At 36.9% G+C, this 18,565-nt stretch overlaps 1 protein-coding gene across 1 annotated transcript in view; it reads left to right on the forward strand.

The window, feature by feature from the left end:
• DNAJC1 (DnaJ heat shock protein family (Hsp40) member C1) overlaps positions 1 to 18,565 on the forward strand; it is a 203,067-nt gene that overhangs the window by 57,752 nt on the left and 126,750 nt on the right. The window contains exons 2-3 of the mRNA XM_022580478.3: positions 17,750 to 17,851; positions 18,348 to 18,394. Of these exons, the coding sequence (XP_022436186.1) occupies positions 17,750 to 17,851; positions 18,348 to 18,394 (149 nt within the window). The remainder of the gene's footprint in view (positions 1 to 17,749; positions 17,852 to 18,347; positions 18,395 to 18,565) is intronic.

The raw sequence follows: 18,565 nt of genomic DNA on the forward strand, positions 1-18,565 counted from the left end.
GGCCCGTGAGCCATGGCTGCTGAGCCTGCGCGTCTGGAGCCTGTGCTCCGCAACGGGAGAGGCCACAACAGTGAGAGGCCTGCGTACCGCAAAAAAAAAAAAAAAAAAAAAAATCTGTCTCTGAAAGGGAGTAAATGCAAAACTGATTAGGTGAAGGACAGATTTTGAAAGTTCCCAGTACCATATCTAGAACTTGTCTTGGCTGAGCTTTCAGATGAGATCGTTTGGCTCTGCTATTGGACAGTACAGGAGGCGGGGTCAGCGGAAAGGCAAGTAAAGTTGATATGTGAGAATATTCAAGATACAGAAACTGAGGTTTTAAGTGACCATCAAGGCACTCTGTGTCTGGTACGTTTTATTCACTTTCCCAAAGAACCAGCTTTTTTTCCTTTTCGGTTTCATTACTTTCACCTTTTATGTTTTTTTGTTCTTCCTATTTTCTTTTGTGTATTTTGTTGTTCTTTTTCTACTTTCTTAGGCTGGGCACTTCATTCATTTTTGGATTGTCTTGTTAAAAGAGTATTTAAAGCTACAAGTATTATCCTCTCAGTAGAGCTTCAGCTGTCATAGGTTTTGATACCAAATATTTTCCTTTTCATTAATTTCTAGGTAATATGTAATTTCAACTTTTATTTCTGCCTTGCTAAATTTTTTTAAAAATATACATTTGGTTCTGTCTCTCAAATCTCTTTAATATAGAACTGTCCATCCTGCTTTGTGCCCCTGCCATTGACTTCCCTTTCAAGATAAATTAGTTAGAAAATATAGTCTAAGATAACTAATCTGGTTACCAGAAATGATGATTTTGTTTTGTGAATAGTTGATTTGATGTTCCTGGCAGCTCAGTCCCCCAGTAATTAGATATCAGAAGCAGCTGTCTCTTGAGGCTGCAGTATTTTGTTTATCTACATTTTGGAGAAGGCTTGCATTTTTAATCTTATGGGGAGGGCAGAGGTGTGTTCAACTTAAATAAACATGTTATTAATCCAAATTTATTTCGATGCAAGTTAAAAATAAGAGGATAGAATGCATTCCTCTTTTACTGTACTGGAAATTATCTGATTTGTCAACAAATTATTCTTACCAACCTTGACTCTCAAAAAATAATAAGATGTATGTTCTATATGAGCATCAATAACCGGATTTTGATATAAACTAGCCCTTTATTGGTTCCTATATATAGTTTAAGGCTAAGAAAAGTGAACTAAAGCTGTCATCTTACATAAATTTTAGTAGTTTTCTCCAAAGGCAATTGACTTTTAACAGTGATCTCCAGTGGAAGAACCCAAAGCTTCTCCCTGCTTCTTTTGTAGCAGGTCAACCATAGAAGCCCAGACTTAAAATTTATTATGAAGTAAATGACTTTATTATTTATTTATTATTGCCATGAAAAATCATTTGAAAAACATTTTCCTTTTTCAGTTTATTTTGATTTTTTTTCCAATTTATTTTGAATTTTATTTTGAACCTGGGTAAAATCCCATAGTCCTGAAGTTATGGTGAGCACAAGTTTCCTCTCTTATCCTCCTGGTCCTTAAATGCCTCCTTAAATGCCTCTCTTATTTAGTTCTTCTAGTGGTAAATGCACTTGTATCCAGGCACATAGTTTTTTGTTTATTTTTTGTTGTTGTTGGCTTTTTTGGGGGGTGGAGGGTGGGAGTGGACTATGAATTTAAGTGCAAAGACCCGAGTAAAGAGGATGATGTCATTATCAAGAGTTCAGCTTGAGCTTTTTACTCAGTAATATCAGATGAGAAAATGACCCAAGGACTTAGAAAGATTGCATGGAATTACTAAGTTTGAGGCAGTTGACCTTGGGTAATAACATTGCAGAAATTAAGATACCCAGATGTCAACCAGAGTTTGAAGTTCTTCAACTATGTGCCTAAATATATAGTTTGGATAACTACAGTCTTCCCTTTTTACTGAATCTGATATATGCTCTTCTCTTGGATTTAATATTCTTGAGTTTTTTCAAGGCAATAGGAAGTTTTATTAAGAACAGTTTACTGAAGATTGGTTCAAGATGATGGAGTAGAAGGACGTGCTCTCATTCCCTCTTGCGAGAACACTGGAATCACAACTAACTGCTGAACAGTCATTGAGAGGAAGACACTGGAACTCACCAAGAAAGATACTCCACATCCAAAGACAAAGGAGAAGCCACAGTGAGATGGTAGGAGGGGCGCAATAACAATAAAATCAAATCCCATAACTGCTGGGTGGGTGACCCACAAACTGGAGAACACTTAAAGCACAGAAGTCCACCCACTGGAGTGAAGGTTCTGAGCCCCACATCAGGCTTCAGAACCTGTGGGTCCGGCAACGGGAGGAGGAATTCCTAGAGAATCAGACTTTGAAGGCTAGTGGGACTTGATTGCAGGACTTCGACAGGACTGGGGGAAACAGAGACTCCACTCTTGGAGGGCACACACAAAGTAGTGTGTGCATGGGGACCCAGGGGAAGGAGCAGTGACCCCATGGAGACTGAACCAGACCTACCTGGTAGTGTTGGGGGGTCTCCTGCAGAGGCAGGGGTGGCTGTGTCTCACCGTGAGGACAAGGACACTGGCAGCAGAAGTTCTGGGAAGTACTCCTTGGCGTGAGCCCTCCCAGAGTCCGCCATTAGCCCCACCAAAGAGCCCAGGTAGGCTCCAGTGTTGGGTCGCCTCAGGCCAAACAACCAACAGAGGTGGGACACAGCCCCACCCATTAGCAGGCAAGTGGATTAAAGTTTTACTGAGCTCTGCCCACCAGAGCAACAGCCAGCTCTACCCACCATCAGTCCCTCCCGTCAGGAAACTTGCACAAGCCTCTTAAATAGCCTCACCCACCAGAGGGCAGACAGCAGAAGCAAGAAGAACTACAATCCTGCAGCCTGTGGAACAAAAACCACATTCATAGAAAGATAGACAAGATGAAAAGGCAGAGGGCTATGTACCAGATGAAGGAACAATATAAAACCCCAGAAAAACAACTAAATGAAGTGGAGCTAGGCCACCTTCCAGAAAAAGAATTCAGAAAAATGATACTGAAGATGATCCAGGACCTCGGAAAAAGAATGGAGGCAAAGATCGAGAAGATGCAGGAAATGTTTAACAAAGACCTAGAAGAATTAAAGAACAAACAAACAGAGATGAACAATACAATAATTGAACTGAAAAATACACTAGAAGGAATCAATAGCAGAAAAACTGAGGCAGAAGAATGGATAAGTGACCTGGAAGACAGAATGGTGGAATTCACTGCTGTGGAGAGAATAAAGAAAAAAGAATGAAAAGAAATGAAGACGCCTAAGAGACCTCTGGGACAACATTAAACGCAGCAACATACGCATTATAGGGGTCCCAGAAGGAGAAGAGAGAGAGAAAGGACCTGAGAAAATATTTGAAGAGATTATAGTCGAAAACTTCCCTAACATGGGAAAGGAAATAGCCACCCAAGTCCAGGAAATGCAGAGAGTCCCAGGCAGGATAAACCCAAGGAGAAACACGCCGAGACACATAGGAATCAAATTGGCAAAAATTAAAGACAAAGAAAAATTCTTGAAAGCAAGGGAAAAACGACCAATAATGTACAAGGGAACTCCCATGAGGTTAACAGCTGATTTCTCAGCAGAAACTCTACAAGCCAGAAGGGAGTGGCATGATATACTTAAAGTGATGAAAGGGAAAAACCTACAACCGAGATTACTCTACCCAGCAAGGATCTCATTCAGATTCAATGGAGAAATCATAAGCTTTACAGACAAGCAAAAGCTAAGAGAATTCAGCACCACCAAAACAGCTCTACAACAAATGCTAAAGGAACTTTTCTAAGTAGGAAACACAAGAGAAGAAAAGGACCTACAAAAACAAACCCAAAACGATTAAGAAAAGGGTAATAGGAATATACATATTGATAATTACCTTAAATGTGAATGGATTAAATGCTCCAACCAAAAGACACAGGCTTGCTGAATGGATACAAAAGCAAGACCCATATATATGCCATCCATTTCAGACCTAGGGACACATACAGACTGAAAGTGAGGGGTTGGAAAAAGGTATTCCATTCAAATGGTAATCAAAAGAAAGCTGGAGTAGCAATACTCATATCAGATAAAATAGACTTTAAAATAAAGAATGTTACAAGAGACAAGGAAGGACACTACATAATGATCAAGGGGATCAATCTAAGAAGAAGATATAACGATTATAAATATATATGCACCCAACATAGGAATACCTCAGTATAGAAGGCAACTGCTAACAGCTATAAAAGAGGTAATTGACAGTGACACACTAATAGTGGGGGACTTTTTTTTTTTTTTTTTTTTTGCGGTACATGGGCCTCTCACTGTTGTGGCCTCTCCCGTTGTGGAGCACAGGCTCCAGACGCGCAGGCTCAACGGCCATGGCTCACCAGCCCAGCCACTCTGCTGCATGTGGGATCTTCCTGAACTGGGGCACAAACCTGTGTCCCCTGCATCGGCAGGCGGACTCTCAACCACTGCACCACCAGGGAAACCCTGGTGGAGGACTTTTAACACCTCAGTTACACCAGTGGACAGATCATCCAAGCAGAAAATTAATAAGGAAACAGAAGCTTTAAATGACACAATAGACCAGATAGATGTAATTGATATTTATAGGACATTCCGTCCAAAAACAGCAGATTACACTTTCTTCTCAAGTGTGCACAGAACATTCTCCAGGATAGATCATATCTTGGGTCACATATCAAGCCTCAGTAAATTTAAGAAAAGTGAAATCATATCAAGCATCTTTTCTGACCACAACACTATGAGATTAGAAATGAATTACAGGGAAAAAAACATAAAATACACAAACACATGGAGGCTAAACAATACGTTACTAAATAACCAAGCGATCACTGAAGAAATCAAAGAGGATAAAGATGTAAAAAAAATAAAAAGAAGAAATCAAAGAGGAAATCAAAAAATACCTAGAGACAAATGACAATGAAAACACGACGATCCAAAACCTATGGGATGCACCAAAAGCAGTTCTAAGAGAGAAGTTTATAGCTATACAAGCCTACCTCAAGAAACAAGAAACATCTCAAATAAACAATCTAACCTTACACCTAAAGGAACCAGAGAAAGAAGAACAAACAAAACCCAAAGTTCGCAGAAGGAAAGAAATCTTACAGATCAGAGCAGAAATAAATGAGGTAGAAACAAAGAAAACAGTAGCAAAGATCAATAAAACTAAAAGCTGGTGCTTTGAGAAGATAAACAAAATTCATAAACCGTTAGCCAGACTCATCAAGAAAAAGAGGGAGAGGACTCAAATCAATAAAATTAGAAATGAAAAAGGAGAAGTTACAACAGACACCGCAGAAATACAAAGCATCCTAAGAGACTACTACAAGCAACTCTATGCCAATAGAATGGACAACCTGGAAGAAATGGACAAATTCTTAGAAAGGTATAACCTTCCAAGACTGAACCAGGAAGAAATAGAAAATATGAACAGACCAATCACAAGTAATGAAATTGAAACTGTGATTACAAATCTTCCAACAAACAAAAGTCCAGGACCAGATGGCTTCATGAGTGAATTCTGTCAAACATTCAGAGAAGGGCTAACACCCATCCTTCTCAAACTCTTCCAAAAAGTTGCAGAGGAAGGAACACTCCCAAACTCATTCTATGAATCCACCATCATCCTGATACCAAAACTAGACAGAGATACTACAAAAAAGAAAATTACAGACCAGTATCACTGATGAATATAGATGCAAAAATCCTCAACAAAATACTAGCAAACAGAATCCAACAACACATTAAAAGGGTCATACACCATGATCAAGTGGGATTTGTCCCAGGGATGCAAGGATTCTTCAGTGTACGCAAATCAATCAATGTGATACACCATATTAAAAAATTGAAGGAGAAAAACCATATGATCATCTCAATAGATGCAGAAAAAGCCTTTGACAAAATTCAACACCCATTTATGATAAAAACTCTCCAGAAAGTGGACACAGAGGGAACCTATCTCAACATAATAAAGGCCATATATGACAAACCCACAGCAAACATCATTCTCAATGGTGAAAAACTGAAAGCATTTCCTCTAAGATCAGGAACAAGACAAGGATGTCCACCCTCACCACTATTCAACATAGTTTTGGAAGTCCTAGCCATGGCAATCAGAGAAGAAAAAGAAATAAAAGGAGTACAAATTGGAAAAGAAGAAGTAAAAGTGTCACTGTTTGCAGATGACATGATACTATACATAGAGGATCCGAAAGATGCCACCAGAAAACTACTAGAGCTAATCAATGAATTTGGTAAAGTTGCAGGATACAAAATTAATGCACAGAAATCTGTGGCGTTCCTATACACTAATGATGAAAAATCTGAAAGTGAAATTAAGAAAACACTCCCATTTACAATTGCAACAAAAAGAATAAAATACCTAGGAATAAACCTACCTAGGGAGACAAAAGACCTGTATGCAGAAAACTATGAGACACTGATGAAAGAAATTAAAGATGATACAAATAGGTGGAGAGATATACCATGTTCTTGGATTGGAAGAGTCAACATTGTGAAAATGACTCTACTACCCAAAGCAATCTACAGATTCAATGCAATCCCTATCAAACTACCACTGACATTTTTCACATAACTAGAGCAAAGAATTTCACAATTTGTATGGAAACACAAAAGACCCCAAATAGCCAAAGCAATCTTGAGAAAGAAAAACAAAGCTGGAGGAATCAGGCTCCTGGACTCCAGACTATAAGCTACAGTAATCAAGACAGTATGGCACTGGCACAAAAACAGAACTGTAGATCAATGGAACAGGATAGAAAGCCTAGAGATAAACCCACGCACATATGGTCAACTAATCTATGACAAAGGAGGCAAGGATATACAATGGAGAAATGACAGTCTCTTCAATAAGTGGTGCTGGGAAAACTGGGCATTTACATGTTAAAGAATGAAATTAGAACACTCCTTAACACCATACAAAAAATAAACTCAAAATGGATTCAAGACCTAAATGTAAGACCGAACCCTATAAATCTCTTAGAGGAAAACATAGGCAGAACACTCTATGACATAAATCACAGCAAGATGTTTTTTGATCCACCTCCTACAGTAATGGAAATCAAAACAAAAATAAACAAATGCGACCTAATGAAACTTAAAAGCTTTTGCACAGCAAAGGAAACCATAAACAGGACGAAATGACAACCCTCAGAATGGGAGAAAATATTTGCAAACGAATCAACGGACAAAGGAGTAATCTCCAAAATATATAAACAGCTCATGCAGCTCAATATTAAACAAACAACCCAATCCAAAAATGGGCAGAAGACCTAAACAGACATTTCTCCAAAGAAGACTTACAGATGGCCAAGAAGGACATGAAAAGATGCTCAACATCACTAATTATTAGAGAAATGCAAATCAAAACTACAATGAGGTATCACCTCACACCTGTTAGAATGGGCATCATCAGAAAATCTACAAGCAACAAATGCTGGAGAGGGTGTGGAGAGAAGGGAACCCTCTTGCACCATTAGTGGGAATGTAAATTGATACAGGCACTGTGGGGAACAGTATTGAGGTTCCTTAAAAAACTAAAAATAGGGCTTCCCTGGTGGCGCAGTGGTTGAGAGTCTGCCTGCCGATGCAGGGGACACGGGTTCGTGCCCCGGTCCAGGAAGATCCCACATGCTGCAGAGCGGCTGCGCCCGTGAGCCATGGCCACTGAGGCTGCGCGTCCGGAGCCTGTGCTCCACAACGGGAGAGGCCACAACAGTGAGAGGCCCACGCACCGAAAAAAAAAAAAAAAAAAACTAAAAATAGAATTACCATATGACCCAGCAATCCCACTACTGGGAATATACCCAGGGAATACCATAATTCAAAAAGATACATGCACCCCAGTGTTCATTGCAGCACTATTTACAGTAGCCAGGTCACGGAAGCAACCTAAATGCCCATCGACAGACAAATGGATAAAGAAGTTGTGGTACATATATACAATGGAATATTACTCAGCCATAAAAAGGAACGAAATTGGGTCATTTGTTGAGACGTGGATGGATCTAGAGACTGTCATACAGAGTGAAGTAAGTCAGAAAGAGAAAAACAAATATCATATATTAACGCATATATGTGGAATCTAGAAAAATGGTACAGATGAACCGGTTTGCAGGGCAGAAATTGAGACACAGATGTAGAGAACAAATGTATGGACACTAAGGGGGGAAGCAGTGGGGGGTGCGGGTGGTGGTGTGCTGAATTGGGCGATTGGGATTGACATGTATACACTGATGTGTGTAAAATGGGTGAATAATAAGAACCTGCTGTTTAAAAAAATTAAATTAAATTCAAAAAAAAAACAGTTTACTTTTGTCAGATTCTGTATAAGGTCTTCTCATTTTTGTTTTGTTAACCTCCTGGCAGACCTAAAGATACGTGGGTCTCAAATTTGCAAAGACACTGTAAATAGAATGAGTTTAAGATTATTGGTAATCCACTGATATAAATCAGGGGTCAACAAACTACACTCCATGGGCCAAAACCAGGCACTAACTGTTGTTGAAAATAAAATTTCACTGGATCACCACCACACCCATTTGTTTATGTGTCGTCTGTGGCTGCTTTCTCACTACAATGGCCGAGCTGAATAATTGCAGCAGAGACTTTTTTGCCTGCAAAGCCTCCAGTATTTACTATCTGGCCCTTTACAGAAAATGTTTGCCAATCCCTGATATAAAGTAAAATAAGAAACCCCTCTTGGATCACCTAAGACAGAATTTTCACTGTTCTTACCTTGCAAAGCTTTTATGAGGATAGATTGGGTTTATTTTGTTCACTACTGTGTCCTCAATGGTGGTGCGTAGTAGGTACTCAATAAATATTGTCAAATCAATAAATAAAAACCATCCAAATTAATTTTACTCCTCAATTTCTTAGTACTCACGGTCTGAAGCACAAATCCAAATAAACTGCAAGTCAGGTTTGGTAAGTGTTAAAATGAAAGAGAAATAGTGACTTTCTAGCCTACATATTATAACAGTTTTCATTTACTCAGCACTACTATGTGCCAGTTGCTATAATAAGCACATTATGTACATATATGTATGTGTGTATATATATTTACATACATGTATATATATTTAGGTGTTGTAACATTATTATTTCCATTTTATAGATGAGAACTTGAAACTTAGAGTAGGTAAATCGTCCAAAATCACATAGCTGGTAAGTGGCTTAGTTATTTTCAAGCCCATTTTCATCCTAAGCATCATAGTAAGTGGAAAGGGGCTAACTCTAATATAATCTAGAATACGAGTAAAATTTCTCAGAGATTTGTCCCACATCTAGCATCCTTATCAGATCTGTTCAAAAGTAAATTAGATAAGAATTTGTTCATTTAGATTAATTTATCTACCTCTAGAGGAGTGTTCACTGGGAACAATCCACACATTTTTTTTTTTTTTTTTTCGCGGTACGCGGGCCTCTCACTGTTGTGGCTTCTCCCGTTGCGGAGCACAGGCTCCAGACGCGCAGGCTCAGCGGCCATGGCTCACGGGTCCAGCCACTCCGCGGCATGTGGGATCTTCCCGGACCCGGGCATGAACCCACGTCCCCTGCATCGGCAGGCGGACTCTCAACCACGGCGCCACCAGGGAAGCCCAATCCATACATTTAAAACATCTCTGGGTTGAGCTATATCAGGTTACTACTAATCCTGCTTTTCAGACTCCCAGAGATAGCTGGCTCCATTTTGATGTATATAGCTTAATTTACATTAGAGGATAATCAAGGAGTGGCCATAGGATATGCAGAAAATAGTCGTTAATTCTAGAAGAGGTAGCATGGGAGGTGAGACTAAATTTCTGTCAGGAAATTTCTGCTATGTAGTATCTATGTAACATTTTGGCAGATTACTAAGCCTTAGTTTAAGCCCCAGTTTCCTCATTAAAATAAAGATAATAATTATACCTATCACCAAGGGTTGTAAAAATCAAGGGAATTAACATATATTGTGGCTAGAATGGTGCCTAGCACATAGCGTGCAATAAAGATAATTCTGCATTGTTTCAATTTTTAAAAATTGAGATAGTCATGAAACGTAAAATTCACCATTTTAAGTGTACAATTCCATGATCTCTAGTGTATTCACAGTGTTGTTCAGCCATCATCTAATTCCAGGACATTTTCCGCACCCCGAAAAGAAGCTCTGTGTGTATTAAGCAGTCACTCCTCATTCCCCTCTCTCCCTAGCCCCTGGGCACTACTGATTTGCTTTCAGTATCAATAGATTTGTCCACAAAGGACAAATGGACAGTTAAAGTGGAATCATGAAATACATGGCTTTCTGTGTCTGCTTTTCTCATTTAGCATCGGGTTTTCAAGATTCATTCATGTTGTAGCATATATCAGTACTTCATTCCTTTTATGTCTGAGTAATATTCATTGTATTGATACACCTATACCACATTTTGTTTATCCATTCATCAGTTAGTGGACGTTGGTGTTTCTACTTTTTGGCTATTGTGAATAGTATTGCTGTGGACATTTGCGTACAAGCTTTTGTTTGAACACCAGTTTTCATTCTTTTCAGTAAATACCTAGGAATATAATTAAAAGGTTATATGGTAACTCTATGTTTATTTTTTTAAGGAACCACCAAACTTGCACAGTGGCTGCAAAGTTTTAAATTCTGATTAAGTACAATTTGTATATTTTTTCTTTTGTTGCCTGTTCTTTTAATATCATAGCTAAGAATCCATTGTAAAAATCCAAGGTCGTATAGATTTACCTCTGTGTTTTCTTCTAAGAGTCTTATAGTTTTAGCTCTTATTTTTGGGACTTTGATTTATTTCAAGTTAGTTTTTTTATATCATGTGAGAAAAGGGTCCAACTTCTTTCTTTTTTTTTTTTTGCATGTGGATATCCAGTTATCTCAACATCATTTGTTGAAAAGACTGTTCTTTCTGTATTGAATGATGTTGGCACCCTTGTTGAAAATCAATTTGACCATAGATGAATAGGTTTATTTTTGGATTCTGAATCCTTATATTGAGCTGTTTGTCTATCCATATGTCATGACCACACTGTCTTGATGACTATAGCTTTGCAGTAAGTTTTGAAATCAGGACATATGAATCTTCCTACTTTGTTTTCAGGGTATTGTAGCTATTCTGGGTCCCTGGCATTTCCCTATGAATTTTAGGATAAGCATGTAAATTTCTGCAAAATGCCAGGTGGGATTTTGATAGGGATTGCATTGACTCTGTGGATCAACTTGCAAATTATTGCCATTTTAATATTGTCTTCCAGTCCATGAACATAGATGCCTCTCCATTTATTAAGACCTTCTTTCATTTCTTTCAGCAGTGTTTTATAGTTCATAGTGTACAAATGTTACACTTCTTTTGTTAAACTTATTCCGAAGTATTTTATTCATTTTGAATAAAATTGTCAAGGATTTGTTTTCTTAGTTTCATTTTTGGATTTTTAATTGCTAGTATGTAGAAATACAGCTGATCTTTATATATTGATTTTGTATCCTACAACTTAATACATTTACTTCTTAGCTCTAATACTAGTTCTGTGATGCTTTAGGATTTACCACGTATAGGATCATGTCATCTGTGAATACAGAGAGTATTAATTCTTCCATTCTAATTTGGATGCCTTTTATTTCTTTTTCTTGACTAATTGCTCAGGCCAGAACAGATATCCCTCTTACTACTGATCTTGGGTAAAAGGTTTCAGACTTCACCATTCAGGTAGGAAGTTACCTGTGGGTTTTTCTTAGATGCCCTTTATCAACTTGAGAAAGTTTCTTTCTAGTCCTAGTTGAGTGTTTTGTTATTAAATGGTGTTGGATATGCTTTTTCTGCATCAATTGAGATGACTGTGGTTTTTTGTTCTTCATTTAATTAATATGATATATTGATTGGTTTTCATGCACTGAAACACCCTTGCATTCATGGGATAAATCTCACTTGGTCATGGTATGTATTTCTTGTTATATGCAGCTGGATGCAGTTTACTAGAAGTTTGCTACGGAGTTTTTGCACCTGTATTCATAAGGAATATTGATCTATAGTTTTCTTTCTTGAGGAGTTTTTCTGGTTTTGGTATCCTTCCTCCTATATGTTTTGGAAGAGTTTAAAGAGGACTGTGATTTCTTCAAATGTTTGATAGAATTCAGTAGTGAAAGTCATCTAGTTTTGAGGTTTCGGGCTTTTCTGTGTAGGACATTGGATTTTTTTTGTTTTTATTAACTGATCAATCTCTTTACTTGTTATAGGTCTATTCATTTTTTCTGTTTCTTCATGAGTCAGTTTGTGTGTTTCTAGAAATTTGTCTATGTCATCTGGGTTTCCTAATTGGCATACAGTTGTTCATAGTATTCTTAGTGTACTATTTGATTTTTGTTTCTTTTACAGTAGATCTTTATTTTCTTAGTGTTGGCCATGGAGATTACAACTAATGTTAATTTATAGTAATCTAGTTTGAATTAATAGCAAGTTAGTTTCAGTCGTATAAAAAATTTGGCTCCTGTATAGCTGTGTTCCCCTTCCTTATATAGTTATTGTCACAGATTACATCTTTATACATGTATGCCCATAGACATAGATCTATATTATCATTTTATTTGAGACATAGACATTTATTATTTAAGACATTTAAGACATTTATTATTATTGTTTTAATAGTTGTCTTTTAAATCATATAAAAAATTGGAGTTACTAACTAGAAATACATGAATATTGACTTTTATATTTATCTGTATAGTTACCTTTATCAGTGTTCTTTATTTCTTTGTATGAATTGAGTTACTCCCTGTTATTTTTTTTCTTTCAGCCTGAAGGACTCTCTGCAGCACTTTTTGTAGAGCAAGTCTACTAGAAATGAATTCTTATCTTTTGTTTAATTGGAATATCTTAATTTCTCTTTCTTTTTTGAGGAATAGCTTTGCTGGATATAGAATTCTTGCTTAACAGATTTTTTAAAGCACTTTGAATGTGTCATTGCATTAACTTCTGGCCACCATGGCTTCTGATGAGAAATTAGCTGTTAATGTTTTTGAGAATTCCTTGTACATAATGAATCACTCTGCTGTTCTCAGGATTCTCTGTGTCTTTGAACAGTTTGAGTGGAATGTTTCTAGGTGTGGATTTCTTTGTGTTTACCCTACTTAGGATTTGTTGAGATTTCTTGGATGTGTATATTCATGTCTTTTATCAAATTTTAGAAGTTTTCAGTCTTTTCTTTTCTTTGCCCTTTTCTCTATTCTCCTTCTTGGACTCTTATTAAATGTATGTTGGTATACTTGGTGGTGTCCCACAGATCTCTTAGGCTCTGTTCATTTTTCTTCATTTTTTTTCTTCTTTTTGCTCCTATTATTGGAAAATCTCAATTGACCTATCTTCAAGTTCATAGATTTTTTTCTTCTACCTGCTCAAATCTGCTTTTGAGCCCCTCTAGTGATTTTTTAAATTTCAGTTATTGTATTTTTCAAGTCCAGAATTTTTCTTTAGTTCCTTTAAAAATTTTATGTCTCTGTTGATATTCTCAAATTGGTGAGACATCATTCTTGTTCTTTCTATTAGTTCTTTGTACATGCTCTTGAGCATATTTAAAACAGTTGATCTAAAGGCTTTCTCCAGTAAATCCAGTGTCTGGTCTTCATCAGGGACAATTTCTGTTAATTCCTTTTTTCTGTGTGTGTGGGCCATACTTCCTTGTTTCTTTGCATACTTCATAATTTTTAATGAGTACTGGACATTTTGAATATATAATGTGGTAATTAGATTATTTTACCTCATCAGGGGTTTTTTTGTTTGTTTGTTTTTTGCTGCCTGTGGTTGGTGTTGTTTGTTTGTCTAGTGATTTTTCTGAACTAATTTTGTAAAGTGTATATTCTTTGCCATGTGTGGCCACTGACATCTGTTTGATTAGCTTAGGGGTCAGCTAATGATTCAGCAGAGATTTCCTTAAAGGTTTGGGACCAGAAACAAACAAACAAAAAAACCTCAAAATCTTTGGCAGTGGGTCCTGTGTATATGTTGGGGCATGCCTTCAACACTCAGCTAGGCAGTTTACAACTCACCCTTAGACTTCACCTGCTGCTTGTATACAGCCTAAAGCTCAGCCAGAAATGCGAATTTAGGGCCGTCTCAGGTGTTTTTGAGCGGCTACTCTGCCTTGGGCACACACGTGTGGGTCTTCTGGTGGAAGCATTTCAAATCCCATATTCCCCAAAGCATCTCACTTCCCAGTTTTTCCTCCTAAGCTTTTTGTTGTGTCTATTGTTTACCCCAGCTGCCATCCCTTGCCTCATTTGGCACGTGCTGATAAATTTGCCATTAAATGTTTTTGACAAATGTCCTGAACAGTTGCCGCTCTGCACTGGGAGAGATCTGAGCTTAGTAAAATAAAGGTAAGCCCTTTACACAGTCTGTCAGGGAACCAAAAGACAGGCCAGAACAAGCAGCCACAGTTCTTGGAGGACAGAAAAGTCCACTTTGCTTACTCTAACACTAGGAACCCACACCAGTAACTCAGATTGGCATCTTCAGGACCCTTACTGCAAATTAGCTACCTTTTGCTTGACTAAGTGTTTGACTGATTGCTGGAATCCTTTGACTAGTTTGAAGAGTTCAGATTAAGTTGATTCTGACAGGTTTTGCCAGGTTATTTGCTGTTTCTCTTCAGGGACAGGCCCTTGGAGTTCCCTACTCTGCCACTTTCATTGATGTCTCATCACATTTTTTTCAATTTTGACAAACATATTATTTTCATAGGTTGTTGTTGTGGTTTTTTGAGTTTTTTTTTTTAATAAAGAATGACCAGGGACTTCCCTGGTGGTCCAGTGGTTAAGACTCTGCACTTCCAATGCAGGGGGCACGGGTTTGATCCCTGGTCAGGGAACTAAGATCCCACATGGCACAGCCCCCCACCAAAAAAAAAAAAAAAAAAACCAAAAAGAATGACCATATATCTCTTCTTTACAGAGGTCATCCAAGTATTATGATAATTCATGTCCAGCTTGCCAAAAAACCATATCACATTTAGAAGGAAAAGAATTCTGGCAATTGAACCCTGTAGATCTCCTGATGTCAACAGTGTTAAAGATGGCCAGTTCACCCATAGTCCTATCAAAAATTTTTCTCTGAAAGCCAGAGAGATAAAACGTCTAATTTACTGTGTATGTGAGATGAATGTTCTAACAGTCAGGTCTCTAGTGGAAATACGACGTAAAATGTGCTGTAAAAGCCAACATATATCAGGATCTTTACCATTAAAACTGCAGTTGACCATATTCCATTGTAGTTATGGGGATGGTTTCCACATAGTTTATCAGCTCAGTAGGATTGTAGCAGTTGTTCTCACTGCCTTCCCAAAAGCTTTAGCCCTTGTGAAGTGGCTCAGATGAAATCTACTAACTGAATCTAAAGAATCAACATAGAGAGCTATGATTCTGATGCAATATTTTCTGGGTTTGAATTCTGTTTTCCTCTATTTGCCAGTAGTATGAACTTGAGCAAATTACTTCTTTTTGCCTCACTTACCTCATCAGTAAAATGGGCCTGCTAACAACTATACTTATCTTATAGCTTTGTTATGAGGATAAAATAAGTTAAGATTCATTAAGTAATTAACTAAAATTTAATACATACATAAGCTAGTTTGAGGTGCAACTTGTCTAGAGCATGTCTTTTAGATAGGAAGACCTCTGAGTTTTTCAGTTCTGTCCACTTAGCATGAAACTAATAAGTTCTTTCCACTTATTAGTAAAATAAACCTACTGGGCAGATTCTCAAGAGGAAAATAGGCAGTATTTCTGTGTAGCCTGAGAGGCCCATTTCTAAGTCAGGAGAGAACTGTCTGTATCTACAGCTGGATGCAAAACAAAAACATCAAGTTGGAGAACAGCATCGTATCGTGTGATGGTTTGGGGGACAAGGAGGATGGACCAAGATAGTGGGATATAAAGCTAAAAAGACTGGAAAAGACAGATGATGAAGGTTCTTGGGCATTACTGAAGGGTTTGAAATAGGAGAGCCATCTGGCCACATTCACCCTTACGGTATATACTGCGGCAGAAGAATGGAGGATTGGGGTCAGCTTGCCAAGACTGGAAGGAGGGAAATGTCTTAGGTGACTGTTATGTAAGTCATAGATGTTCCATAATGAGCATGTATTAATTTTGTAACATAAGCAAATACATACACTCATATTTTGTAAGAAATCTACTTTTGGTATTTCTCTGTGATATAGTCCCAATTTTAAAAAATCTAAAATTAAAGTCCCAATTAGGGAATGAGAATTCATTTGACACTTGACCTCTTTGCTCAACAAAATCTCCATCACAGAGTTTCAGTAAATAATCATCCTTTTCTGCTACATGCTACCTATCATTTAAGTATAAGGAACACATCAATTCCATTGAGCAAATGAGAATGGAAATTATAACCATATTACCTGCGAAACTTACTCTACTAATTTTATAGCTCCTCAGCCCTCCACAAGTCAGAAAAATATTCACACCTAAGTTGAAACTTTAAAGTAGAGTGATTGCCTGGAGCAATAAGCCCCAGAAAATTGGTAATGAAAGTATTGGTTTATAAAAGAGAGCTTGACAGACTAATTGTAGTCTCACTTTGCCTCTTTCCACCTCTGTTTCTTTAACAGCTATTTAGTCCCAGGTACACAGACTTTTGTTATGTTTTGTTTTTTTAGTCATTTGAACTTTTTAGTACATCAGTTTTAGGAATTAATTGAACAAATACTCAGCTAAAAAACAAGATAAAATTTAATAAGCAACTTTATCCTCATTTTGCCCCACTATGAATGTTACTTTTTGTAGTAACTTTTAAATTTAGTGGAGATCAAGTTTTATACCCAACTTAACAGTGTGTTCTTTGTTATTGTCATATATTTTTTACTGGCCGTGTAAAATGATGTTCTCTGAGTTTACACGTACACACGAGATTACATAAAATTCAACTTTAATATCCACTTAATCCAAAGTACTTTTCCTCAACTATTGTGACCTTTTAAAATATATTTAAACTATGTTAGTAATACATAAATAGTGGGCAAATTTATTTCTGCAAATCAGACTATGGAAACTGGACAGCATTGAAAATAACCTATAAAGTACTAACAAAAAAAGTTAAGGACAATATACATAACTACTTCTAATTATAATTATTTTGGGTAAATGCAAAGTTAACTGCCTTCAAATAGGCATACTTTTTGACATGTGAAATTGAGATTCCATAGGTTGTTGCTTCATGGTAAATTCAATATAAATAGCAATGAAGCAACCACATATGGTAAGCCTGGGCTTCAGACATTGGCTTTAGGATTCTCAGATAAATAAAGACCTTCCTTGAAGGCACACGGATGTATTAATTTTTAATTTGTTTCTTTTTGATCTCTTAATTACTGAAAAAGATTTATTGGTTAATTTTAGGAAGGCAAGTGTTTGAAAAGTTTTGCCAAATACTGTCTTCTTTAAATGAATGTATGGTAATGAAAAGTTAAGAGGAGAGCCAAATTAGATTGAATAATTGTTCAGTCATGTGGGTCAGGCTAGTTGCATAGCCTGGTTGTTAGACTGATTGCTCAAATTACATTGCCTGGGGTCCTGCACTTGGTTGGCTGTCTTCTCAGATCTTAACAAGGTTCTGGGAATTTCTTTTACTGACAAAGTTTGCTTTGTGTTTTTCCCCTCCCCCCCCCCAGGATGCTTCATCTGCAGACATTAGAAAAGCATATCGTAAGCTTTCACTAACTTTGCATCCAGACAAGAATAAAGATGAAAATGCAGAAACTCAGTTTAGACAAGTAAGTGAAATATGCTGTTATTGTATATGTATTTTTGTGATAATTTATAAATAAATGTTTATGGTAGAAACAGTAACCGACACGTAGAATATTTCCATTTAAAATGAGATTGTAGTTTAGAAATATAATGTATATGTATTTATTCAGTTTTTTACAAAATATGCTTTTACCAACATTTTTTTATATTAGAATCACTAAATTTTGGGGGGGGTCATAATTGTCATAATTTTCTTGTCTAACTTACAGTTTTTGCTTTTAAAAATCACATGTTAAGATAATTATTAGTTTTGCGTCTTTCAAAAAGATTTTGGTATCAAGCCTTTTTTAACCTCTTAAGGTGCTACCAAAACCGTAAAATGTTACTTATAATTAAGATTTTATCTGTTCATTGTATATATGAGTGCATGGGGTTTTTGCATGTGAATTATAGTGTGTTCGTCTCCCTAAGTGATTTCCTATAGTTGAGATTATTTTTAAAGTAATGCTTTTGTTTTAGTTGGTGGCCATTTATGAAGTTTTAAAGGATGATGAACGAAGGCAGAGGTGAGTGTTCATCTGCTTTTGAATTAAGATGTTATACTTTGATGTCTCAGTTTATAAAGGAGAGAATTGTCTCGTTAAACATTTTATTATGTTAGTATTTTATTTTCGTTCCTTTCAAGATGTGCATTGTTTTTAAAATGTATGTTTATAGGAGAGTTAATTTCTATTGAA

This window comes from Delphinapterus leucas, chromosome 2, assembly GCF_059928025.1.
Source record: "Delphinapterus leucas isolate spDelLeu-1000000601 "Yukka" chromosome 2, BTC_Dleu_Yukka2, whole genome shotgun sequence".
Taxonomy (NCBI): Eukaryota; Metazoa; Chordata; class Mammalia; order Artiodactyla; family Monodontidae; genus Delphinapterus; species Delphinapterus leucas.